Source organism: Drosophila rhopaloa, unplaced genomic scaffold (assembly GCF_018152115.1).
Source record: "Drosophila rhopaloa isolate 14029-0021.01 unplaced genomic scaffold, ASM1815211v1 contig_115, whole genome shotgun sequence".
Classification (NCBI taxonomy): domain Eukaryota; kingdom Metazoa; phylum Arthropoda; class Insecta; order Diptera; family Drosophilidae; genus Drosophila; species Drosophila rhopaloa.
In genome coordinates, this window is record NW_025334990.1 from 9,194,649 (window position 1) to 9,221,541 (window position 26,893).

Here is a 26,893-nt window from a genome sequence, read left to right on the forward strand (position 1 = left end):
TCTTTTAGGATTTTATGAGAAGTGAAAATAATAAGTATTCACAATAAATATTTTTGTTACCCATTTAAACTTATCGCTTTTTCCTATCTTAAAGCTTTTGATTATCCAATTAATTCTTGAAATTCAAAGAGATACAATTTTTGGGATGACGTTGAATAGATATAATTTATTATTAGTTGTCATATACATACGTTTATCAAGTCCCCTTATAATTATAATATTAACTTAACGATATTATCTTTCCTCTCATTGTTTGTGTTTGTTAATCATGTTTAGACTTTTGGAACCTAATTAGATAATAAATTATTCCAAATATTAAACTGAACCAAAATTTAATAAGATAGGGGAATCACAACGCTTTTAAGTAGCGTATTCAGTTTACTTTATTTGTAATGACAATTTAGGTAATTTTAATTGGGATTCCCTCTCAAAAACATCTTAGTCATTCGAGTAGTTAATGTAAATTTAATGTTATGGCTGGCAATAAAGGTAGAAAACACACATTATAACGATGCAAGCGTCCCCAATTAGTCTAGACTGAGATTTTGGCCAAATTAAATTCAAAGTCCAGTGCGGCTATTAATGTTTTTGAGGCTTCCGTACATTTCAATCCGGCCAGTCACATGCTTTAAGCAATTTAGCAAATTATTCGGAACGTGCCTCAACCCTTGAATATAAAACGAGCAAAAAGGGGGGCGGAAACGTAGACGAGAACAGACAGCCATCGAAGGCGAATGGAAATTTTTTGGCAAAAGCATTTTCAATTCAATCAAACGCCCCCATACACACACACACACACACACAGTCCACACATGCTGGCATTTAAATAAAAATAAACAAGGAAAAGCAATACTTTGAAACACTTTTAAGCATCATTACATTAGCAAATTTCACCGATTTCGGGGGATAGGGTGATTTCGATTGAGACGATGGATACTCGGGACTCCGATAAAAGGACTTGGCATGTGTGTGTGTGTGGGCGTGGCAGAGGCAATAACAGAGCACATATTGCACACACCATCGCGAAGTTCGCTCACTTCCGTTTCCTTTTTTCGGCATTTTCTAATTTCCATTCGTGGGAAATGTAATTATGGCCATAGGAACCCGCAGAAACCCTCTGACGTGAGCTGTTGGCCAGCATTTGGCGTAATTGTCGTTATAATAAATAACTTCAACTGTCCGACACTTGACACTTGACATCAACTGCAGCGGAAGCGGCGGCAACAGGAGCGGCAAAAAGAAAATCCCCAGCCCGGCTTTTCGTTCATGGGTGCATGCAAAGTGCCAGAAAAACATTTCCCACTGCCGCATATTTCAAATGCGGACACATGTAAAAATGCTGAAGCGCTGATAAGGACATTAACATTTGGCCAAACACATAGACACACGGAAAGGGGTGAGGTGGAGGGGGGTGGCTGGGGATTGGGGAGAGCTTCCTTCCGCATATGCGAAACATCAAAAAAACCGGAAAAACCTTCACCTCGTCGCTTTTGACACGCAAATTTATAACGGCAACGGTGGCAACAAAAACTTTGCTGTGGCCAAAGCACACAATCCAAAAACCTCCAACCCTCGGCAAAAAAAAAAACAGGAGAAGCACAAATTTGGAACGCATACAAATGCAATTTAAATTTACTTATTTAGAACCCCTGGGAATTTTAAATTATTTGCCTTTTCACGCAAATTTAGCGACCATTTTTCTCACAGAAATAAAACTCAGACAGGTGGGCCTTCGTCGTTCAGGAGGTTTCATAGTTGGGGGAGATTTCCAAAACCCCCCCACCCATCCAACTGACATGTGTACACGGGCTGATTCTTGGGCGCAACTTTTCCAACTCTGTTTTTTTTTTACTTTTTTCCATGGGGGCGATTAGAAAATGCTCTACCCCACCGAAGAAAGTAACCCAAAAGTCTCTGACAAATGCTCTTTGGCCAGCATGTTGTTGCTTCTGTGGTGATTAATGACGTCGAAAGCTGAGCAGGATCTGCGCTGCGGGGATGCCGTGGCAGCTTAATTTAAAATGAAAATTGTACTTAATTTCTAGCTGAAGGGGCGACCTCGGACGGGGGTTTGTAGACTGATTATGCTCTTCATGGTTTTGCTTTGTGCCCTATAGAGAAAGCCATCCCAATGTCAGTTCTTGTTCATTAGAAATAAGCTTAAACAAATATTACATTTTGTCTTGTTTAATGATTCTGAAAAGTTTTCACAAAAAAAATGTACAAGAATTTTGAGATATTAATTTTGTTTTTATCAAAATTTCAAAATGACTAATTAGACTTTACATATAAACTCTGCATTACATTTTTATATGGTTCTAGTTGTTTTTAATTTGTCATTAAAATTAACCAAAGTGAAACAAATGTATTACTTAAATAATGGTTTAAAATTGAGTGTTCAAATTAAATATATTTCGAAACTGAAAACTCAACCACAATTCGAGTGAAATAAAAAACAAAACATTTTTTTGCTGATGCATGGTGTAAAAACAAAAAAAAAGCCATTAAAAACATTTTACTTAATTCATGTTGCATAAATTTTAAGAAATTAAAACCTTACAAAGACAAATTTTTATAAAAATACCATTAAAAAGTAACTCTCACCTGTAAACATTTGTAGAATGCTTTTATCATTCACCCTCCATCAAAATCATTATTATGATAAAGTTTTCAGATTAAATTTCCTGGTTTTTCGTTAGTCCCATCACTCTTTGCATGTGTAACGCCAGAGTTTATCACTCAAGCCGACTGTCCCCACCACAAGCAAATTGAATTAAGATTACCACACAAGGATTTCAAAGCATTTGCGGAGAAGTCAAACAAGCTTTAGTTTATTATTATTATTGCGTCAGAGCGAAAAGTTTCAGGCACTCGGTGGTCAGGGGGGGGTGTGTGGGTTTTGGGGTGCTGCGTGTGGGTTGGAAAATTTTCAATCGCAATCTTATGGTTTATTTCTTTTGCGCCAAAGCTACTTTATTTTGACAGCAGACAAACAAATGTCAGAATTGAAATTAAAAGGAAGGCAGCGACAGGCAGCAGCAGCAGCGGCAGTCAGTGGAAAACTTGTGAAAAACACGCCCGACTCAAAGACGTAGACGAAGGTTTTTCCGAAGGGGGGAATGGGGCTGGTGTGGCCACAGTTCGCAGTCCCAATCGGAAACTCCGGACTTGGCTACGACTCCGGCTCCATTTCGATTCCATCACCACCCACACGCACTGCTTGGCTGACTTTCCTGCATTCCCGTATTTTCTTTTTGTACATTTCACACAGCGTGAAATTTTCTAAATGTCATTTTGCTGTCATCTCGTGGATAATAAGATTACAACTACGCTGAAATAATAGGATTCAAATGAAAAAACTTTGCCGTCGTCGTCTGTCTCCTTGCGCTTCTCAACTTTCAATACGCGCCACACCTCACCGCCCCCAGATATATATCTGAATCAGAATCCGACCGGGTCGTCGTCTTTGGTTCTTGGGTCTTGGGTTCTTGGCTTTAGCTTGGGATCTGCCACCTGGAATGGGGAGCAGTGGAAAGTTTTTGATAGAGTGGCGCGATAATGAGTGAGCAGCCGCAACTCCACCTCCAAAACTCCGAACGCGATTGTAACTTGAGCGACCTCCGATCTCGAGACCACTTGAGGCGTCCCTGTCTGTACCACGTCTGCGTTCTATTTGTATAATTGATTCGATTCCCCCGGCCGGGGAAGGCGGTCTAATGAACCATGCTTTCATAGCGGCCATAACTTCGGATTGTCTACCTGGCCGCAGGCCACAAATAGACGAAAGTACTGGCCAAGAGATGGCAAAAAATAAAAAACCAAATCTCAGCTAGGCCAAAGGAAATGGCAGAGATACAAAACAAAACATAAACCAAAACAAAAACCAAAACCCATCAGCTGGGCTTAGATGGATCACTGCCCCGGGCCATAAAGAGAAACCGGCTTTTATTGACACCGAATTCGGGTATAAAAGCCGCGATCACATCCCAGTCCGACATCAGAACTTCCCCAAACGTTCTAGCAAGTCATAGTTACTCTCAACATGAACTCCTACTTTGTGATCGCTTTGAGTGCTGTCTTTGTGGCTCTGGCCTTTGCCTCGGTGAGTTTTAAGTTAAGGAAGCAAAAAGGAATTCTGAATTCCGATTGCTTTTCCTCTCTCTCATCATAAAACCTTAAATCCAATATCAAATATCCATTGGTTATTCAGAAAGTTGTAGTTTTCAGTTTAAAGACCTTTGAAGGCATTACAATTTTATGTTCTGAATTCGATTCCCTCTCTTAATAAAAATAGATACTTAAAACGTTATAATCAAAATCAAACATAAATTACTTATTCAAAGGTTTTTGTATAACCCTAATAGATTTTAAGTCTTTTAAATAATCCTTTTGAACTTATTTTTTTATAGTTGTAGACTTGTGTTTTCTTTGAGATATATTTGAATCAATTACTAAATTTATACTAAATTTATTTTAGCCCATCGAACTGAACGAGGACCAGAAGGCATTGGCCAAGCAGCATGGTGAGCAGTGCGCAGCCGAGCTGAAATTGACCGAGGAGGAGAAGGCCAAGGTCAAGAACAAGGACTTCAAGGACCCCACCGAGAACATCAAGTGCTTCGCCAACTGCTTCTTCGAGAAGGTGGGCACCCTGAAGGACGGTGAGCTGCAGGAGTCCGTTGTCCTGGAGAAACTGGGCGCCTTCCTCGGCGAGGAGAAGACCAAGGCCGCTCTGGAAAAGTGCAGATCCGTCAAGGGCGAGAACAAGTGCGAAACCGCCGTCAAGTTGCACGCCTGCTTCGAGACCTTCAAGCCCACCGAGGTTAAGGCTTAAAAGGATGTGCAGGAGTTAAAGTTTGGCAAATTGTGATTCATTTTAAAATATTCAATGAAAATTAATTTATACATTTATATGCTAGATTCAAATATATGCTTTGTCAAATTTAACTTTGTTGTTTTAATAAACTGAATTGGGTTGTAAGATCTTATTTTTATATCCTTGCAGAGGGTTTTATTCGGTTCGCCATTAAAGTATATTTGAAATATAACACTATTAATATGCTAAAAACTTATACAAATCGAATACAACAAATCATGCTTAAATATCGATACTTAATATGAATTCAAAAAAATGTAATTTATCAAAACAAAATCATTGAGAAAATGGATTTGTCAAAAGAATGTACAAATTATAAAATGGGTATGCTGCTATCACTGTGCAGCACTTTTAGGGTTTTGGAAGTCAATTTATGTTAATTCCATTTGGTAATTTAAATATAACAAGAAAGGAAAGCTAACTTCGGGCGGAGCCGAATTTGAAATACCCTTGCAGAATATTCTGCAAATTATATTCTCCCAAATTATTCATATGATGCGTTCTTAATACTCATAAAAAATCACAACTTCCTAACTTTAAAAACACCAAAGTTATGGCATTTCCAATCGTTCAGTTATGTATATGGCAGCTATAGAATATAGTCAGCCGATCCTTATGAAATTTGATATGTCGGATTGATTGGGCAAAAATAAAACCAATAGAAAATCCCAACTTCCTAACTTAACAAACACTAAAGTTATGGTATTTCCGATCAATCAGTTATATGGCAGCTATAAGATATAGTCGTCCGATCCTTATGAAATTTGGTAGGTCGGATTAATTGGCCAAATATAAAACCCATAGAAAATCCCAACTTCCTAACTTATAGTCGGCCGATCCCGGCCATTCCGACTTATATACTGCGTGCAAAGGAAATAAGGGTGTGTGCAAAGTTTCAATTCGATATCTTTAAAACTGAGAGACTAGTTCGCGTAGAAACAGACAGACGGACAGACAGACGGACAGACAGACGGACAGACGGACAGACGGACATGGCTATATCAACTCAGGAGGTGATCCTGATCAAGAATATATATACTTTATAGGGTCGGAGATGTCTCCTTCACTGCGTTGCACACTTTTGACCAAAATTATAATACCCTCTGCAAGGGTATAAAAACCATTTCTTTGACACTTTTCTCATTTACTAACAAAAATGTTGAAGTCCAAAGAAATTTAGCTGTTATTAAACTAATTTCAGAATCGGGTAACAGTATCTTAATTATAGTTTAAACTTTTAGGTGTTAAAAAGGCAGATTTTAATTTGCGCTTATGCCTGAATTGATGTTTTTAAAAAACGTTGCCTTTGAAAGTGCAATTCAGTGTGCTGCAGTAGGATGGAAGCCAGAATTTGCCGCAGCTTAATTGTGGCTTTCAGGCCATGGTCCACGTAAACCGCTTATAATCCATATTCATGCGTGTGCCAGGTCATTCGGCGTTTTCAATTTGCATAATTAAATGCATGAGACCCCCAGCCGGACGATTAATCGTTGTGTGCTTTGAACACTTGAAATTACTTTATTGTTTTAAGCGGGGTGCTGATTGGAAGGGTTACGCTTAAAGATTAAATTCCCTTAACCACACATTTTTCATAGTTGAAGACGAAGTCACAGGTGGTGGACGCTGTGGTGGCTCCACAGCTTTTAAGTAGAGCCTTCAACTTGTCAATGGGAAGGCTGCTAAAACGGAGCTGGGCGAACTTAACGATCTTATCGGCATTGGGTTTTCCATCGTCTCCCAGGAGTCCCAGTTTCTTGTAGACACAACTATGGTAGCATTTCACCGACTCCGAGGGATTGGAAACCTCCTTATCCGTGGTCAGCAAATTGGCATCACTTGCAGCAATATTTAGCTCCTTGATGCAGGCCTGTTGCATTTGCTTGTAGGCTGCCATATCACTAGCTGACTGACCCTGTTAAAGATCACAATAAAAAGGATAACATTTCCTTAAGACACACTATATGTTCATAAACTACTCACCGCTGTCAGTTCGCTTAGAGCGAAAATGAGGAATACTACAACCAAACAGTTAAAGTTCATCTTTTCAATGCTATCTGCACTTGCTGACTGAACTTTGTTTCAAACAATGCTGCTTAAATACTAATGAAATTTTCAGACTCTTGCCTAAAAATTAAGTTATTATTATTATTAAAATTCAATTATTCATATTATTCAATTTTTAAATTGTTTTTTGGTTTGGCCAATTGGGTGTTTTTAATTTTCAAACAGCTAGCGTTAAATAATCCCCGTCTCAACTGATCATTCGGTTCAGTGAGCTTTCATTTTGCCTTCACTTTCCTCTTTTTTGTGCTGCTTTTTTTTAAGTTCTTGTTTTTAGGGTTTATTCTTTTTGTGAAAAAGCTTTGGGACAAGCATAAAACTGTTTTACTTGTATAAATTTATTGTATAAGAAATTTATTTCTCATATATATTTTATAAATGTAAATGCTTTTGGAAATGTCGCAAAATCCACTTAGTTTTATATTTAAAATTTGAGAATAATACAAATCATTTAATTTTTAAACATTATATAAATATTTTCAAACAGAAATAAATAAATAATGTTAATGCAAACACTTAATCACTTATAAATTTTACATTCCAAAAATTATTTTACCAAGCTGTCAGCCCAAAAATATACCATGAAAACTTTTAATATCAGTTCAGAAAAGATTGAGCCCAAAAACGGTCTTTGTTATTTTCTGAATACGTTTTCTATCACAATAAAAATTTAAATGGTAATTTTAAAGATTTGTAAAATAAACCATTTAAGATATTTAAAGCTCTACTACAATTTTGTCATTAAAATTAATATTGCTTTAGAGCAAATTGAGCCTACAGTTTTAGAGTCCCCAAAAATACACCAAGTTACAATTTAAATATTTTTTCTACACGAACATTGGTTTATTTACTGTATTCTGGATAAAGTAGACAACAATAAGATTTGGAATAGGAGGATATAATGTCATTTACTCCGACTTGGGTGTGGTTTCTTTTTCGCCTGAGTGCTGGATGCCGTCGATGAAGTCGGCTCCATCCGGACCAAGTCCCTCGCTCTCCGCCTCCGTCCGCTCGAGGATCTCCCGGATGCGCTGCTCCGCATCCAGGGTCTTCAAGTGGTTGTAGCACAGGTGCAACTTGTAGGCCGCCTCGCACCGAGACTTGCCCTGCAGGTCACTGCACTCCTTGATCTCCGCCTTCTCGTGCTGGATGATCGACTGCACCTGGGACTTGAACGCCTCCTCCAGCAGGACATTGTATTTGTCCAGATCCAGGGTCTCGTACAGGCAGCTCACAAAGCACTGCAGCGGCTCATTGTGTTTCAGATTGAGGAAGGGCAACTGTGAGTTGCCATTGAAGTCCAGATCGCCCAGGTTGTTGACATCACCCATGGACTGAACTGGCACCGGAAGCACTTCGTTCTCGTTGTTGTAGTCACTGTTCAGCAGGCTCATGTGAAAGAGCTTCAGCTGTGACATCGATATCTCGGTCTTCCGCATACAGGACCTTAACATATCCTGGCTAAGCTTTGTCTCTGTTCCATTCGGTGGATCTGGGACCAGGGTTCGGGTCATCGACATGTTCAGCGAGACAGTCAACGAACGGGTCTATGAATAAAAAATTTTAAAGGTTTTGAAAACTGCAGCATTATGAAATTCGTCTTATCCAAAAGTTTTCATTTACACCTCAATTTCTGAGATCCGAATTTAAACTAGTTTTACGATATATATTTAATTTAATTTTAAGAAATTTAATTTTGTTTTAAGGATTATTTTAGTATTTAGACTTTGCCACAAAATTATTCAATAAAAAATAAAAACATTACTCCTTCTTTGTATTCGAAAGAATGGTTAGGATTTCAAATTTGACAACTACTTCTATTGAGTATACTCGTATTTCTCGTATAACCATATATTTTAGATTATTAAATAACTGAGTAAGTTGGGAAATATTACCCATGCCACTGGTAGAAGATCACTGAGCACCAGGCAAAGCAAGGACAGATAATTGGCTTTAATATACATCAAAGAATAATTTTAGGAAATATTTATTGTTTAAATTTAAAGTACTTCTAAACTACGGAGCCTCTTGCAATCCGTTTTTATAGACAAAACTTTAGCGATCATATCTCCTTTTTAATTGCCATTAAATTGTTCCTGAAATCGATCAACAAATCATTTTTATGCCTGACTGGCTGTTATCATTTCACGATACAGTGAAAATAATTTGCCATGCATCAATGCATTGCCAAAAGCATTTTCGGGTGAGAATTTAAATTAGCATTTGGCAAAAGCACTCATTTGTCATTTGACGTATTTTAGGAACGATTAATGACCTCTATAATTACGCAAACAAAATTGCTTTGAAAAAACAAGCCAAGCTCAATTTGGTAGATGAATCTACAAAACATTTAAGTGTCGTTCCATAAATCTGTTTTAAAAAACGAGCAGGCATCAGTCTGAGTAAGTTTTGTTCTACATTATTTGCAATTTTAATTAAAATAATCATAGTAATTATTGACTAATTTGTTTTATAATCTGAACTTTTTTATAAAACACTTTACAAAAAAGAAAAAAAAAGCTATTTATTAATTAGATTATGGAAAACAAATGGTACAAATTACTATTACGTTTGCTTATATCAGTATAAAAATCTGTTATAGGTTTTATAGGGTATCCATATTGAACTCTATAAAGTACCATCTTTTCTGTAAAAGAGTTTCTATCCCTATGTTTTGCCAGCTCTATTCCAAACCAATTCAATCACATTAGTTTCAACCACACCAACTGGTTTACTTCAACTCCAACTTTCTTTAGCCCTCTCTAATTGACGGACTTAATAACAGTCTTGCGCTGATAATCAGAAACACGACCGCAACATCCCCGACCACATCACATATTGGTCTTTAAGATCAAAGAAACTCCACATGGACGGACAAAAAGTGAGAGACATCAGACCATGAAACAAGACAGTGGCAGCCACCCCGCAGCGTAGTTTTTATAAAATTAAATTACATTAATGTGAGAACCGCAGGCTGACCCCCTCTATCCCGGAACCAAGTCAAGGCATCGGGAATCAACCCCACATCTACTGGCCACATCCTTACTCCTTGGCCGCCATTGAAAGCCAACTAACAGGAGCGAGACTAGTCAAACAAGGCGGCCAAGACAAAGGCTCTGATGTCGGGCATCAATGTGCTTCTGTACCGGTCCATCGCAAGCGTGTTGTTTTCTTTGACAGGCCGCCATGGCTGTCTACTTAAATGCATTAGTCCTCGAGGGGGTGGAATCCGGCGATTGGGCTGCCTTTTTAATAGACATTAGTGAACGCATCAGTGATTGCCGGCAAGGCTCGTGGGCAGACAACTGCAACTGAAACGGATGCTAAATGGAAGTGACATGACAGCCAGACCAGACCAAACCAGTCCAGTCCAGTCCAAAACGTCCCCAGGAAGTGACAAAATGAATTATGGACGCCAAGTCCACCACTCCAAAGTCCCCAAAGCCAAAGCCCGAGTCCAATTGTCCCTTATGTCCCACCTGGCCCAAGTTTAACTGGTAAATGCAATTGCGACACGTGCTCAATGAATGTTTAATGATTTGTTAATCGGATTTGGGCTTTTAAAAACACGGTACCCTGTGTCCAATTCATTTGCTCAGACCCCACGCATTCATCCCAGGATTCGGGATTCGGGATCCCGGTCTTTGTGCGAATAAGTTCGCCGCCGCTCATCAATATTTATGCCAAACATGAGCGGCCAAATGCCTCTGGGATCGGTGCTCTGGCCAAGGACTTAAGCCCCTGACGACGGTCTGACATTGGGCCTTAATGATGGCCCACTGTTATGCAAATGGGTGCGTGGCCACCACGCAAATGGGTCATACAGTGGAGCATCCATTCCCAAGTCGAATATGCATAAGTAATTATGTATAAGAATTTCGCTCTTAATTTCCTCTGAGATACGAAAAGGGGCGTGGGTTTTGAGGGGTTGTCAAAGTTCACGGAGTTACTTTGGAGTAAGGTTCAAAGACTTTAAGAAAGAACAGTCTTATATTCGACAAAAATAATAATATGTCGTGATTATTTAATGAACCAATTTTTCCTAAATTTCATTCAACATTTAATATTGTCATATGCAGTTTAAGTCTTTAAATTAAAAACTCAAAATTAGGCTCAAAATTAAAAACGGTCTGTACACATTGTTCCTCAAACTATAAAACTTACTTCAACCTTAAGGGCTCCGATGAATTAGAAAATATAGATTAACTTGTCAATAAGATTTTATTAAATAATAATAAAAACAATTTTTGGGAAAATAAATTTTAATATTTCAACAACAATTACCCTGAAGGCGAGAAGCCTTATTTTAACCTTGTTTTCTCATTGGTTATATGTACTCGGTTCGAACAAACTAAGTAACAAGTTCACAGACAGATTATCACACATAATAAATTCGCCAGAATTGGGCTTAGATGTTGGCGCGGTTCTTGTGGTAGCACTCGAATAGCTTGAAGGCGGTATCGCACTTATCGGCCCCTGTGATGGAATCGCACTTGGCCTGAACCGCCTTCACGGCATCCTCACCGGCCAGCGGTCCCAACTTGGCCAAAACGACAGCGGGCTGCACCTTGCCATCGATCAGGAATCCGGTCTTCTCCAGGAAACAGTTGGCAAAGCACTTGACCTTTTGATCGCTGTCCTCGAAGTTTCCATTTCTCAAAGCGGTCGCCTGTTCCTTGGTGATTCCCTCCTGCTGGATGCACAAAGCTGCATTGGCATGGGCCACCGCCTTCTGCTCATCGGACAGCTGTAGCTCCTAAACGATTTAAATAAATAAATAATATATTTCCAGAACTTATAGACCCACAGATCAGCTGATTTTACTCACAGCCACAGTGATGGCCAAAACGGCGGACAGGACAATCAGGAACTTCATGGTGGCGGATGAGATGTAGTTGGAAACCCTTTGGTATCGGTACTGTTTGCTTTATTCTGTTAACACCTGGCTTTTATACGATTTTGAATGCAGCTTCGCTAGAGTTTTGTTTTGATTATCTCGCTTTGTTTTCGCTCTACTCCGTTGATCACAATATGTACGCAATTAAATATGCACACGGCTATATATCGGTTAGTTTATTTAAATTGCCGTTTTAATGATTCTCGGTGTTTTGTTTTTCGTTGAAAGCCTCTCCGAACTTTTTGATAGCCCATTTCTGAGTCACTTTTTTGGTTTACTCAATAGTCGGCTCAGTAAACGAAGCATTGCGATTCCCATTGTATCGATAATTGGCTTTAATGCCCCAGACTCGAGCTCATTATAAGGCTAAAATAATTAGGTTTTCATAATGTAAGTGCTAATTGTAATTTCAGATTGTCTACCGATTACAAAAGTGATGTTCTTCCCAAGGGTCGAATGCTCACCGGAGCGTCAACGTCAACCAATTTGGTTTGAACAATACTCGTAACTCCCAACACCTCAAACTTGAATCACGATTTTACGTTAGTTTTTATGAAGGTGTTAAAAAAAGTGCGGTAAAAGCATGATTGGGCAGTTTTTGAGGGGCTATAAAAAATTATAAAAGAAGATTCCCCCTCAATTAACAAGAGATGCTTAAGAAATTAAATAAATCAATCGAGAAGAATATCTTAATATCTTTAGTTGCCTCACAACATCTTCGATCTTTAATGGACTCTTTATTTAACCTACTTTAAAAACCGATCTACTTCTGTTTGTAACTTACAGAAATAAACAGAAAATATATTTACCTCTCAGTTATCATATAAGCTGCTAACTGCTCTAGTCTCATTAATTAGGCGATGAAAATTGAAAAAGAAAACTAAAACAAAGTTGCATCTTAGAACAAACCTACCTCGTACTAATAATTACATTCAAATTAATTAAGTTGTTAGGCCCTTATTCGGATTACGACCGAAATAAATCTGTAATTACTTGTAAGTTAATTGCTGCCTGATGATCATTTTGATTCGTCGAACCTGTTTTACCTTTACTGTTTTTTTCCTCTCTCATCTCTCTATTGTTTATTTGTTTTGGCCAAAGTTTGAATTCAAGTGCCGGTATCAAAGTCTAAAAATTCGCTCGAGTCACAAAATCTCAAGTCCATGCGGTAAAACTGAACTGGTTTGCTGATTAATGTGAAGCCCAGATATGTCTGCTGCTGATAAATAATTTAAATGACATTCGGATGATTAGCTGATATATGTACATTTATGCATGAGTTTTAAACGGAACCGTTTAAGTGGTTCAACTGCCTGAATTATGGTAATAGAGGTAGTTACCAAAGTTGATGCTTACGTGCAACAACTTTTGATCATATATTTTATCAATATTTACTGCTGACAGCATCGATAATTCATGACCTACTCAAACTATGCACTCGTGCCTGGGTCTCAGCAAAACTTACCGTAGTAAACTCGTAAATAGTTACGCACGCCAGGCAAAACAAAAATGTCAGAGCGATTATTGCGGCCCATCGTCGCCTGCCAGGGCCATAGCAGAAGTAAAATATTTAAATAGTAATAAATTCATAATGTCATCGTGTATATTGCTGGGATCCTCCCAACGATTTATAGACAATAATAACTGCAAACACGAAGCAGCGGGTGACTCGCCTCAAGTAGTTTGATTTCAGTTCAAGGAGCTGCGGTGTTGGAGGGAAGCTTTCTTTTTTACCTGGTGCAAAAGTTCGGTGTCCCTAAAAAGTTCCGGCGTAGAAGAAAGGAATAAAATTGTTTTATCGCAGACATGATAGAACGGGAGGGGATTGTCGCATGTGGCTCATATATAATATAAATATTAAATACTATATGGCATGCCATAAAAATATAAACAGCACATAAAACGACAATGAAAAACAATGGCACACGTTATTATGTGCCCGAAGAACTGGCAACGGCTAATGAAATGTCATCGGACCCGAGGGCTCAACTCAACCGAACTGAAATGCAAATGTCACGCGAAAAACCATTTGACGACAACATTACGTTGACATAATAATAATGCCGTCAACCGTTGAAGGACCCCGGCTTAAAGCTAAAAGCTCGGTTAACAGTCATATGCAAATTTTACGAGCTTCTCATGACCAGCCATAAAAGTCAATTTATTAGCTATGAGAAATTAAAAAAAAAACAATTAAATAAGTCCAAAAGCGTGAATTTGATTACGGTCAACGCTTTGGGAATTACCAAGGCCTCAATGCGATTCTCTACAGGATAGTTGCGAAAATTCCCTAGATCCTTTTCAATTGATAATTTGGAATTTTAATTAAAATAAAATAAAATATTGGTAATTAGTTTGTTTAACAACGGAACAATAGAACAAGATTTTTACATTATTATAAATTCTTTTTTAATTTAAAAAAAAATAAGTTTCAATTAGCAATATAACCTTCAATCTTGGGGCTATTCTCTTATTTCATACAATACAAAAAGTAAAAAAATTACTATAAATTAAGCATTAACAAATGTTATTGGTACCATTTTTACTTTGTGTTCAAGAACATATAAATAATCCAATTAGCATAAAACTTTTATTTTTTTTGGTTTAAGTAGTAGGTTTTAGTAAGAAAAACATACATATAAATTAGTTCATCTTTTTTCATTTGGTACCATTTTTAATAGTTCTAATATATTCAAAATAAGGTTCATTAAATTAAAATTAAGCTAAATGTCGGGTACAACATGCTCATGTCCTAATTGTTATGTAACATAATTACCAACTGATAAAAATCAATAATTTAAAGATAATAAATGCAATCGGTCTCCAACAATGGCAGCGTTGTAATTAATTATAACCAATGGCGAGATAGGACCTTGCCCATCCCGTATCCTCCGCTCCTGAATCCGCCAACCTAGCAAAAAGCTACAGAAATTCAATTAGGCTTATCCCATGCAATAACAACACCGCAAGCAACAACAAGAGCTACAGAACAGCTGCAACACCTGCGCAATTAATTAGTGTTTGCCGCATTAATTTCAGAAAATAAAAAGAGATGGCCGAAGGGAAACCGAAGCCAAACAGGATGGTATGATGGGATAGGCACCCTTTAGGGTCAAACCCTAGCGAGGCTAATAAATTCCAAAAACCTCCTGCCAGCGTCCTTGGCTTTTCCACAATTGGAGCAGAAAATCTCAATGGGCCGGAAAGGCAGTGAAACACTAAACCAGGTAAATCAAATAAAGCAAATTCAGTTAATTTAAATTATAATGAGACCGCGATGGAGTGGGTTGCGCTGAGAATACTATTTGCTGATGAAAAGATGAAATGGAGTCTGAAAACTTGTGCAAATATGGTTTACCCATTTACTTAAGCTTTTATAATATGAACTATGCTTCAAAGGATGTGGAATTCAAGTTCCATGAAAGTTTTGTAAAATTCAAAAATAAAGTTATAACTTAACTGTCTTCCCAACGCCAAATTAAGGCTGAAAATGTATTTTATCCTTTTCAAGAATGTAAATTATCATTATCTAACGGATAATCTTTTCCCAGGGCTCGCATTAAAAATGAAAAAGATATCATAATTTCCACTTCTATAATTTGTTTATGATTATGGCCGCATGCAAAATAAAACGCATTTAAGTAATTAAGTCATAAAAAGAATGGCGTGCTTGGTTCGCTTTCCCATAAAAACCAGTCCGCCTGCAATAAAATGCCAAAAACAAAACAATTAGGCAATTAAATGTCTTGGTATTACCAAAAATTTTCGTTTTGGTAACAAAACGCGTCATAAAATAAGCCAAAATATACTCAGCCTTGGGGACTGCGAATGGTGGGAGTCGGCTTGGCTCTAAAAATGGATCACAATGTGGGGGGAAATTATGTGAAAATGTCTGCTCTGGCCTTTTTTTGCCTTGGCATCTGCTGTTGTCTCCTTCCTGCTTCCCAATAAAAAGCCAAGAGAAAGGCGAATGCGTATGCGAGTGTTTTAGTAATATTTATTGAATTCCAGTTAACGAACTCAGAACCGATGGAGCGTTGGATAAGGGACAGTGTGCGAAACGCAAAAGGGGGAAAATAGGGACGAGGCCAAGAGTCAAGCAAAGCTTACAAAGCTTTTCAACGTACAGTGTTCACCCCACCCCCTTCAACGCCCCCCAAACAGCCGGAAAATTCCGAGCTCTGCAAAATGAATTCTTTTGTGACAAGTTCAATTCGGCTGAGGGGCCAGTGGCTGGGATGCGGAGTTCATATGGAACTCGGAGCGACTTACTGTTGCTGCTCCTCCTGTCATACGACGCATCAAAGACGGCCAGGTGAAGGAATGCAGTGCTCGTTCTGTAAGAAATTGAAAATCCCAACACCGAAGCCCGATGATGGAAAAATGGAAAATCTCAAGCTGCGAAAATCAGCAGCAAAACGCGCTGCTTTCGTTCGCATTATTGCGAGGACGCTGCGGATATTTTCTTGTGCGCTTGGAATTTTTAATAAACGTTAAAGTTTATAACATTCTCGGTCTGCGTAATCTGTATGCCACATATCGACCAAGAGGGCATAGTCCTGAAAGAGCAGACTTCTTGACACGGCAAACTGCAACCAAAAAGGTAATCCAGGGGCATTAAGAGTCTCACATAAAACCGACTAATTAGGCAAAGCATCTAATTAAACGCACAACAAGGACATGCGTCCTTTGTGCCGCCTCGTAAAAGCCAAAAGCCCCAAATGACAGCGTCGCTAAAAATTCTTATCGCCGGCACCAAAATTAAGCCCCAACCGGGGAGCAACAACAACAACAACAGCAAACGAAAACCAAACGAGGAAAGCCCGGAAAAATTTATTGTGGCAAAGGTTAAAGACGCGCCATGTTAAATGTGGAAATTGTTTAATCCACTCCAATCCAGCCCGGCAATTACAATTACAGGGTCCGTGGTCAGCTGCATGAAATTGGAACTCCGACCGAGGGATACGGGGCGGATGAACTCGATGGGACAGAGGATAGAGACGACCCCACTACCAAAAAATGAAAAAAAATATAAGGGAACAACCTGAAAAGAAAAGGAAAAACCTATTTGCATTTTATTTTCTTTGTAATTTGATGCTCGATTGCTTTTTTTAGTGTGTAATGAGGTGGGCTGCAAATGGGTTTAATATAAGCATTCCACTAACACCATACTGGAATCCGACGACAAAGTTGAAAGAACTTATCCCACGCATGGTTGGTCCTTTTTCCATTAAGTTGCCGCGACTATTTTAATAATGTAAATCTTACAAGCTAAATCGGTTATATTTTTGTCTCAGTAATCAGTTTTTTTTATTAGTTTATCACTCTTAAAGAATTTAATATATTTATTTCTTTAAAAGTTTTAAATAGTTTTTCAACGAAAGAATTAATAAATCTACGACATGCACAATTAATAAAAATAATCTTTTAAAGTTTAATATATAATATATATTTAATATATATTTGTGTTCCTATATGATTCAAGCCAATGCCTGAATAATTAAGTATAACGTTAAGAAGTGAAGTAAATTTGAAAATCTAAAACATTTAATAAAAATTCAATTTGAGATATAATTGATCTTTGTTATACGAATACGAAATGAACTCCAAAAGAAGAAAAGCATATGAAATTTAAACACATATTTTAAATTTGGCTAACCAAAAAATTTCTTTACAATTATTGTTATTGTATTTATACTTTTCCGAAATAGATGAATAATAAAGCAGAGCCTGTGGCTCCCATTTGGAAATTTCCATTCCGTGGCACGCACGATTGCATCCACAATACCCGGAGAATATTTAGGCGCCCTTAGAGGAAGCTGCCATTGCGACGTGCAAATTGATCAAAATAAATTGCATAAAATATTCCATTTACGTTCCCATTCCGAGTGGAGCTGCCCCTAAAATTATTGTAAGCTTCTAATGCAATCAGAAAGTGTTGCAACGCCTTGGGGCAGATGGGGCGGATGGGGCAAAACAATGCGCATCTAGCCATTAATTTGCCTCTCCCAAATGGCCGAGCAGCATTTCTGTTTTGAGTTATGCCCGGAATTTGTGATAAGCTATGCGGATTACGGACTGAAAATGCCAAGGAAACTGAGCTTTCTTTTCCGGAGTTTTCTTTGCCTGGAAAAGAGGAGGGGAGTTTTCTGGGGGAGAAGCGGATACGTTTTGCATGCTGTTAAAATAATTAGTGGCAAGCGGCAACCAGGCAGGTACAAAGCCAAAAGTAAAGCTTGGCCAAGAGCAGCACTGTTAAATGTGGAACTGCAACAAAAGAGTTTATTATTTACCCACGTGCACAAAGTTTTCCTCACGTGCACTTCCATATGCAAATACATCAGCCAGTCATTAAATTAATTAAAAAGAGCTCTTTCCGTGAAAATGACTGTGCGAAAACTTTCATTTGTACCTGGATCCGGTAAACAGAGTATTCTGTTCATGTGTGTTCTGAACCATTTTCAACTGAACCGATTAAATTTAAATGCTTTCTGCTCAATCATAGGCCTAACATGAGCTAAAGATAATAACACGTAAATGCATTTTCACACTTCATCCATTATTGTATTGAATAAACTCTCCACCTTGATATTATCTTAATTACTTATCTGGAATGTACAATGAAAACTCGAACTATGGTTTTCAACGTAATGCAAGCTTATATTAAAACAAGTTTTGTCTTAATGCATAGGATAGTACTACTTATATAATATTCGTATATAATAATTACCATTTAGTGAGCTTTGTAATATCATTTATAACGGACTTACCCTATATGGCGTAAAAATAATCTTAAATGGTTCTCAAAAGATGGGAACAACCCTTAGTTGCATCTCAGTTCTCTGGGGCTTTATTTTTTCCCTTGAAACTATCCCCCAAAATTTTGGGGAGAGTTCAACAAACTTGCCCCAAAAGGCGAGGGACCCCAAAGGAATTGCCTCCAGTTTCAGATACTGATTATTCCGTTTCAAATCCTCCCACATGTCAGGGGGCAGGCAATAAACTGCGGCATAAAATTTGCTAATAACAATGATATAAGACATTCGCCCAAATGAGTATATAATAAAGCTAATGGAAAATTATGGAGCCTGGAGCGTGGAGTCGGATGAGGTTATTTCGGGGATGACATCACACGGATATGGATACATAACACATTACATGAATCGTCGGACAATTAATGGGATGCCGTTTGATTATTTTGCACTCTGACATTCCACAATATCGAATTGATTAAATTTCACACTGAAAAATTATGTCGAGTGTTGAATTTATGGCCAAGCAATTTAGCGTTATCATTTGAAATGCTCGGAATGGAATTCCGGGTGCAAACATTTATTACCTGCACACATTGCAGAACTAAACCTTAATGGAGGAATGGGCCTCGGTTTGGGGCAAGACTTAATGGTCTATTAAGGTGTTTGGCCGGCGATTTAAATGCAATTAAATGGAAAGTCTTCCAATTCTTTACGGCCCCAAAAGGGCTGTAGTAGACTGGTGGTTCGGGTGTTCAATTAAAATAAATGAAATGGCCGAAAAGAGTGGCTCGTAAAAATGATAAACGCATAAAATGGATACGGGGCCGTCATCAATAAATGCCTTCCACTGACATTTATTTATGAACGCTAATAACTTTTAAAGCTTTTCATTTAAGTTGATGGAAAGGCGAGTGGGGGTGGTGGTGAAGGTGGGTCGAGTCTGACATGTTTTGGCGGTTCTTTTGCACAACACACTCACACACACTTGCCCACAAACACAGGAACACAAAATGTCAACTTTTTGCCAACCGAAAATTGTCAAATGCACAAAATTTTAAGCGCCATACATTTATGTTGATGCGGTTTAAAAGTTTTTTAATTACATTTGCAGGAGAAACGACCCACCCACCCAAAAAAACAACGACAACAGCCAGATCCTTTGGACCACCCATCCGAAAAACACATCCACATTCGCGTCATTCGGAGTATATTTTACGCTTTATGATTGTATTTGGCTGGGAAAATGTTTAAAACTCATTTAATTTGAAACAAATTAGGAACGATAACACACAAAAGTGAGTCGTTGTGCTTGTTGCAGGAGCGATACTCCTTCTCATTTATATTTATACCCGTTACTCGTAGAGTAAAAGGGTATATTGTATTCGTGCAAAAGTATGTAACAGCTAGAAGGAAGCGTTTCCGACCCTATAAAGTATATATATTCTTGATCAGGGTCACTAGCCGAGTCGATATAGCCATGTCCGTCTGTCCGTCTGTCCGTCCGTCTGTCTGTCCGTCTGTCTGTCCGTATGAACGCTGAGATCTCGGAAACTATAAAAGCTAGAAGATTGGCATTTTGCATGCAGATTCTAGGAGTTCCTACGCAGCGCAAGTTTGTTTCAAAAAGGTGCCACGCCCCCTTTAACGCCCACAATCGCTTATATACGATTTTTAAAATTTAAATATTTCGGAAAAGTAAAAATGCAGTTTTATTGTGTTTATCAATACCTATCGAAATGTGGAAGAAATTTTTCAAATCTGACCATTCGTTAAAAAGTTATGCGTGATCAAAGTTTCTATGTCCATCTCCCTCGCACTCCCTTTACCTGAGTAACGGGTATCTGATAGTCGGGGCACCCGACTATAGCGTTCTCTCTTGTTTTAACTCGGTTCCCCCTTCTTCCACTTATTTTGACTCTAATGGTGTGTGGTTGTACTCAAAATATGAAAATCGCACTTTAAGTATTTTTATTTTGACTTAGTTAGGTAGACTTTAATAAACACAGCAAAAATGCATTAAGTTACATAGCTAAAAAAGCGATTATTAAAATTCCTTATACTTCGGTTAGTTTAAAGAACAACAAAAAGGCTTCATATTTAGTGTAGCTTTAGTCGATTTCTGAATAAAAATGGGAAAGAACATTAACATCAGCAAAACAAAGTTGACATGGTTTTAAAAAACATACTCCACTTGTTTTTATACCAGAAGACTCTAGACAATAAAACAAAATTTAGTTTTATCTTAAGGTGTTTTAATTATACAAATGGCCACACAAAAACGAACGTAAAAATGACAAAACATATTAAAACACCAAGAAATTCTCTAGGTTCTCTTTTTGGACTGCTATGCTTTAGTTAATTATATTTAAAGTTTGGAAGTAAGTTGACACTTGCATCTAGTACATGTTACTTTTCTGCCTTTAGCTAGCTACTTCTCATTTTTTAAAGATTAAGTAGGGACAATGATCATTAACTGATGACAAGCCAAAAGCGTTCCTTGCATATCCATTAACCCATTTAATTTCAGCACTAGCCCCACATTTCCGACACCCACTCACACACTGGCCCTCTTGTCACTCGCTTGTCAATCATCCATCAAAGCCCCACAGAAGCCCATCAGGACTATGAAAACTGTGGGCTACTTATCTTCACATTGGATGCTCGCAGAAACAGAAACTAATTGCTAAAACGCCTTGATGCCTGTGTAAGCAGTGGGGATTATGTAAAGACACAGGCCACGAAGAATCCTATCTCTAACCCTGAATCATAAAAATGTTTAGACAACAAACTGAGCCTGGGCGGGTCATCATTCATTTGGCCCAAGTAAATATGGCCGGGCGAACGAGTGAATGCTATCAGTTTTTTGGGATCTAGTTTGACCCAAATGTGTGGTGGTCAATAGCCAGAAGCTGGGGAGGCTTAAATCCCTGCTGACTTAGAATAGTTTAAAGCGCAAACGAAAATTATTAATAAGCTGCGAAAGGCTTTAGAAACTCAATCTTAGGCGAATGATATATGTGTGTACCCGACGCCAAGCTCAAAATCGCAAGTCAGCATTGCCAAGTTGTTTCTTTTCACGAATGCAAGTAAGAGGAAAGGGAATCATTAACAAAATATGATAATCGGATTCAGGGCTAAAGTCCATAATCTTGAATCGTATAAATGCTGACTGCCGGAGACAGTCAGTCAACAGTTTCGATTTCAAGAGATTCTAGGCAGCTTTCGATCATCACCATGAAAGTATTCCTTGTTTTCGCCGCCTTTGCTGCTCTTTCCTGCGCAGCTGCTGTGGTAAGACAAAACCTCGAGATCTAGCTTCCTTGTTGAGACTTATTTCTTGGGTATTACCAACCCTCTAAACAGGAGCTAACCGAGGCCCAGATCACCGAGGTGAGACAAAGGGCCAAGTCCTGTGCCGAACAGGAAAGAATCACCAAGGAGCAGGCCATTGCCCTGCGAGCCGGCAACTTTGCGGACACCGATCCCAAGGTGAAGTGCTTCGCCAATTGTTTCCTGGAGCAGAGTGGTTTGGTGGCCAATGGTCAGATCAAGCCCAATGAAGTTCTGGCCAAACTGGGTCCCATCGCCGGCGAAGCCAAGGTCCATGAGGTACAGGCCAAGTGTGACTCCATCCAGGGTGCCGACAAATGCGATACCAGCTACCAGCTTTACAAGTGCTACTACGAGAACCGCGCTGAGATCTAAGCCAATTTGTTTAACATAAACCTGGTAATAAAAAAATATTATTTTATACTAAGCTGCAAAAGAAATACTTCAACCAATGAAATTTTTTACTAAATGGGACTGGTTGATACTGGTTAACAGTTTGTTAATATAAATTATAAAGCCGCAAATCAATTTAATTTGTTGCATCTGAAGTGACAAGAAAAGTCATTCCGCGCGACTCAGAATAATTTTCTTTGGATAATTTGCTTAGTTTTCACTGAATTTATAAAATAATGAACCTATTTCTTTTTATTATTACAAGGGGCAACTATCGCTTAAATTTTCCCGTGGAATCCGAATTTGCGCTATGGCAATATGATAATTACAAAGGTTAAGTTACATATAAATCCCTTAATGAGCGTGTAATAATACTAGAAAAGCATGAAATCACAATTAGGCATACTAGTCGCATAAAAGAGTCTTTAAAAGCACATTTGGATTTCTGTATTAAAAGACGATCTACAAAATGAACGTGTTGCTCGTTTTGGTGATCCTAGTTGGGTTATTTGCTCCCCAAGTACGTAAAACATACTCAGGCATTAGATTTATTAATTTATTTATCTAAACTTACAGCAATCAGTAAGATTAGACGAATTTAAACCTGCAGTTGATTGTGCACATAAGGAAAATGTGTCGGAGAAGCAGATTTTTGATTATTTATATTCAGACAAAAAAATAGTGAAAGATCACAAAATCAAGTGCTTCTTAAGCTGTTACTTTAACAGTGAAGCCTTATTTAAAACGGCCATTGAAGAATTGAAAAAGAAAAAAATGGACAACCCATGTCTTTCCATCAAGGATGCTGATAGGTGCGAGGAAGGTTTTAAGAAATTTACATGCTATTACCAAGGAATTAAATAAAGCAACTACATTTATTTCAAACTTCAAAGAAATATTTGGTTTTTTTAAGAGAAATCTTTCCTAATTGAGTGACATTAATTTTGGGGTACGAATCTTATTGAACTTTGTGAGTATTAAAATTGAAACTTTTTCCCGACTCACCCCGTGGAATTGATTTTACACTTTGACTTAATGCATCTTAAATTAATTTCTAACAAAGCTTGAAATCATTAATATGCATGCAGTTATTCGCTTGAAAGAATCTATTTAAACCAAAATGCAATATCTGGAATGTGTTTAGAATCCCAGTCTACAAAATGAACTTATCGCTTGTTTTGGTTTTCCTAGTTGGGTTATTAGCTCTGCCAACACTCCAAGTAAGCAAAACTCTTTCTTTCGTTAGATGCCATTCAATTTTAAAATTTACAGCACTCAATGGAATTTAACCAAGTCAAACTTCCGATTGACTGTTTAAATGATGAGAAAGTTCTGGAAATCTACGAATCCTTACTAACAAACAAAACCTCAAGCAAATACTCCAAAATCAAGTGCGCCTTAAGTTGTTACCTTGACCAAAGTTCCGGAATTAAAGCTAAAATGCTTGAGTTAAAGAAAGAAAATAAAACCGACCCCTGCCTTTCGATCAAAGATCCCGACAGGTGCGAAGAAGGCTTTAAGAAGTTTCAATGCTTATATCAACGAAAATTATAAAGCAACTACAATTATTTTGAACTGCAAATAAATATTTATATTTTTTATAAGAGACCTTTTTTCCTAAGTGGTTCATGGGTAATTTTATGGTGATAAATGCTTTTGATTTGTCATGCTATGGTCAAGTACTTATTATAATCATTTCATAAGCGTTTTAGGTATTCGTCTGAAATCTGTTTAGAATCACGATATACAAAATTACCAAATGAAATATAAATTAATATTGCTTTTGACTTTGTAAGTTATATATGTTATTATGAAATTTGCATGCGGAACTAATGGTTCTAAAATAAATGATAAATTGGAATAAAAAATAAGCTTTCTTGTAAAGATTTCAAAATATATATCTGAAAACTATATAGATAAATAAGTTACGTGTTTTTTTTCTTTGATCAAGCAGTCTCTGATTTTAGCTTTATGTCCACTGTCAATTTTATTCTCTTATTAGAAATCATTAGCCTAATAGTATACTTGCAGCCTCAAAAGTTTTCGGATCAAAATTTTTTAGAAAAATTTGTAACTTGGTAAAAATTACAGTTATCCGTTTGGGGTAAGATGTCGAGCTATAGAAGAATGTTTCGGGCAGAGCGCCTCATGAATCTTCTTAAGGCGAACCGTGGAATGACCAGCACGGGCAGGCAACCAATCTTCGATGTGGAGACCAGAAAGGACTTTGAGCAGCGGGTGATCAACAGCGACCGGCCAGTAGTGGTGGACTTCCATGCCAGGTGAGTGCATTTATCATCTAATTTCAACCATTTGCACATAGTACTTTCTTACTAGTTGGTGCTGTCCCTGCAAGGCTCTAGCCCCGCGATTGGAGAACATTGTGTCCGAGCAGGGCGGTCGGGTGCGTTTGGCCCGCGTTGATATCGATGAGCATGGAGAGCTGGCCATGGACTACAACGTGGGTTCCGTCCCATCCCTGATGGTCATCAGCAACGGCAAGGTGGTGAATCGCATGGTTGGTCTCCAGACCAGCGAATACATCCGCAAGTGGCTCCATAAAGCAGTGCCTCATCCGAAGAACTAGATCAGGATGTCAATCGAGTGTGGAAACACGTACTTTGTAGGCGAGCTTAAAGTCTGATTAAACGGCAACACGTTTTTAATTAATTTTCGATTAAACAAGTCGTCTCTGGCCGTGTTTTTTTTGCGTCTCCTATAGGTAAACGTGTATGTACACAGAAGGAAACTTATTCAGGTTTTACAAAAATTTGTTTTCTATTTCTCTGCAATGAAGTCTTTCTTAGTTGTTTAATCTTAAAGGCCAGTTTTTCTATACTTGATTGCGTTAATCTGATGCAATTTTTATAAGCGCAATAAACATCAGGTTGACAAATCCAAAGGAACGTTTGCCTAACTAAACTGATCCAGAAATCGAACCAGATTAAAGGTTCTTAAAATTATATGAATATTTTTTAAAAATGTTAATTACAAAAAAATGTAAGGCCTGAAGCTTTCAACCAATTGGTGTAAATTTGTTATTACATTTTTGGTTGTATTTTGGGAAATGAGAAAGATTAAAGATCACCCCCAAAATAATAATTGTTTACTCCCGGTTTTTAGAGTGTTTTCGCTCAGTGTGCCTCTGTTCAAATAGCTTCTGCTCCTGGCTCCCAGTGGCGGCAATTCAAAATGCAAACAAAGTCTCGTCTCGTGCTCAAACAATTTGCGGATCGGCGCCGGTCGACGTGGAAGGGGATGGATACCGGCAGCAACAAATACAATGTGTATCTCAATTGTTTGCGTATTTGTTTGCCAAAAACAACAAACTTATTCGCTCCCCGTTTTGTGTGCTCTTGTTGTATGTCTATCCATGCCGTCTAAGCGATGGGAATGCATGGGGGAATGTCTCTAATTGATTTTGGTAATGTTGCTTTTTAATGAAGTGTCAAATGTGCTGCTTGCGATGATGCATGCGGTGTCGAGCAGCATTTAACTCCCTCGGGAAGCGCAAAAGAAACACAATTAATATCGTCTGCAGTCGGTGGTAAATTAATTATAGACACGAAATAAACTGACAACATTTAAAGAGAAAAATGTTTTTATAATATACAATAGATTATAATTAATAAAGTTTTTAAGGGATTGATTATGAGCGGTTACAAAGAATATAGGAGCAAAGAATAAAATGCAAATAAGTATGAAAAAAAATAGATCCAAGTAAAAATATATGATATATAAAAATTTAATCAGTAGATAAGCACCCCCTCTAAAAGGCTGATCTATAAATAGATATTCGAGATATGTACAGCTGAAAAAACTACCCCCGCGCACTGTAAATCAGTCACGAAGACTGCCAGCGTCACGAAGGCCCATTAGCTCAGTTGGTTAGAGCGTCGTGCTAATAACGCGAAGGTCGCGGGTTCGATCCCCTCATGGGCCATGATTATTTTTTTTAATTTATTTTATTTTATGCGTTTTACTTTCCAACCGAAATCACATTCAACAATTAAAATTGTAAAGCCAAAGTGTTGACATTGTACAGTCCGAAGTGAAGTTTGTTTGTGCCGGACCCACAAAATAGATTTGCCGCAATGTAATTGAGTATTTGTATTCAATTAAGACTTATTTCAATATTTGCATAAATACACCAGCGATGAAGCGCCAGACAACCAGCAGACAGGAGAGTCGAGTCGAGTGGAGTGCAGTGTAGTCCAGTTGCGTCCTCGAGCGTATATAAATCCCTCATATGCTCGGGCATAATTTGGTGAAACGAAACTTGGACAAACAGTCGAGATTGGGGGAGGATGGCGTGGGGATGCGGATGCTCTTCAGCGTGGACAACACCCGGACCAAATCTCTGGGACGTCGACGAGGTGTGGGTGCATGTGTGCACACTGTCTGATTTTGACAGCCCGCATAAAGCGAGCAAAGGACTCTGGCGACACGACGAGTCCTCGCTGCCTAGGTAAACACTCGGAGAAAGGGCCGGCTAAATGCATTACCCCCTCCCCTTTGCGGTGCGAGGAAATGGCGACACAAACTGCAACAAATATTAATTTTTATTATGCAAACATTGCT

The 26,893-nt window shown here is 38.2% G+C and overlaps 6 protein-coding genes, 2 long non-coding RNA genes and 1 other non-coding gene across 10 annotated transcripts; 6 read left to right on the forward strand and 3 right to left on the reverse strand.

Moving 5' to 3' along the window:
• Nucleotides 1-3,990: 3,990 nt before the first annotated feature.
• Nucleotides 3,991-4,947, forward strand: LOC108050748 (general odorant-binding protein 56a). Its single transcript, XM_017132582.2, has 2 exons — nt 3,991-4,102; nt 4,478-4,947. The coding sequence occupies exons 1-2, from the start codon at nt 4,043-4,045 to the stop codon at nt 4,832-4,834; spliced, it is 417 nt and encodes a 138-aa protein (XP_016988071.1). The 5' UTR covers nt 3,991-4,042; the 3' UTR covers nt 4,835-4,947.
• A 1,465-nt stretch (nt 4,948-6,412) lies between these two features.
• LOC108050762 (general odorant-binding protein 56a) lies at nt 6,413-6,940 on the reverse strand. Its single transcript, XM_017132599.1, has 2 exons — nt 6,857-6,940; nt 6,413-6,788 (listed from the first exon to the last, which is right to left on the reverse strand). The coding sequence occupies exons 1-2, from the start codon at nt 6,914-6,916 to the stop codon at nt 6,441-6,443; spliced, it is 408 nt and encodes a 135-aa protein (XP_016988088.1). The 5' UTR covers nt 6,917-6,940; the 3' UTR covers nt 6,413-6,440.
• Nucleotides 6,941-7,845: 905 nt separating this feature from the next.
• On the reverse strand, nt 7,846-8,922 carry LOC108050773. The gene is made up of 2 exons (XM_017132631.1): nt 8,833-8,922; nt 7,846-8,484 (listed from the first exon to the last, which is right to left on the reverse strand). Exons 1-2 carry the CDS (start codon nt 8,899-8,901, stop codon nt 7,846-7,848), a joined length of 708 nt encoding a protein of 235 aa, XP_016988120.1. The 5' UTR covers nt 8,902-8,922.
• Nucleotides 8,923-11,139: 2,217 nt separating this feature from the next.
• On the reverse strand, nt 11,140-11,898 carry LOC108050745 (general odorant-binding protein 56d). Its single transcript, XM_017132579.1, has 2 exons — nt 11,766-11,898; nt 11,140-11,693 (listed from the first exon to the last, which is right to left on the reverse strand). Exons 1-2 carry the CDS (start codon nt 11,811-11,813, stop codon nt 11,346-11,348), a joined length of 396 nt encoding a protein of 131 aa, XP_016988068.1. The 5' UTR covers nt 11,814-11,898; the 3' UTR covers nt 11,140-11,345.
• A 9,879-nt stretch (nt 11,899-21,777) lies between these two features.
• LOC108050747 (general odorant-binding protein 56d) lies at nt 21,778-22,359 on the forward strand. Its single transcript, XM_017132581.2, has 2 exons — nt 21,778-21,880; nt 21,953-22,359. Exons 1-2 carry the CDS (start codon nt 21,824-21,826, stop codon nt 22,292-22,294), a joined length of 399 nt encoding a protein of 132 aa, XP_016988070.1. The 5' UTR covers nt 21,778-21,823; the 3' UTR covers nt 22,295-22,359.
• A 398-nt stretch (nt 22,360-22,757) lies between these two features.
• Nucleotides 22,758-23,208, forward strand: LOC108050772. Its single transcript, XR_001769600.1, has 2 exons — nt 22,758-22,832; nt 22,889-23,208. It is a non-coding gene; the product is annotated as an uncharacterized LOC108050772 (long non-coding RNA).
• A 213-nt stretch (nt 23,209-23,421) lies between these two features.
• Nucleotides 23,422-23,916, forward strand: LOC108050771. The gene is made up of 2 exons (XR_001769599.1): nt 23,422-23,532; nt 23,585-23,916. It is a non-coding gene; the product is annotated as an uncharacterized LOC108050771 (long non-coding RNA).
• Nucleotides 23,917-24,315: 399 nt separating this feature from the next.
• On the forward strand, nt 24,316-24,994 carry LOC108050753 (thioredoxin, mitochondrial). 2 transcript variants are annotated; one of them, XM_017132588.1, is made up of 3 exons: nt 24,333-24,416; nt 24,476-24,594; nt 24,650-24,994. In XM_017132588.1, exons 2-3 carry the CDS (start codon nt 24,488-24,490, stop codon nt 24,897-24,899), a joined length of 357 nt encoding a protein of 118 aa, XP_016988077.1. In that variant the 5' UTR covers nt 24,333-24,416; nt 24,476-24,487; the 3' UTR covers nt 24,900-24,994. The 2 variants fall into 2 exon arrangements, with proteins under 2 accessions (XP_016988075.1, XP_016988077.1); XM_017132586.1 differs by having other exon boundaries at nt 24,316-24,594.
• Nucleotides 24,995-26,181: 1,187 nt separating this feature from the next.
• Trnai-aau lies at nt 26,182-26,255 on the forward strand. Its single transcript has one exon. It is a non-coding gene; the product is annotated as a tRNA-Ile (tRNA).
• Nucleotides 26,256-26,893: the final 638 nt, after the last annotated feature.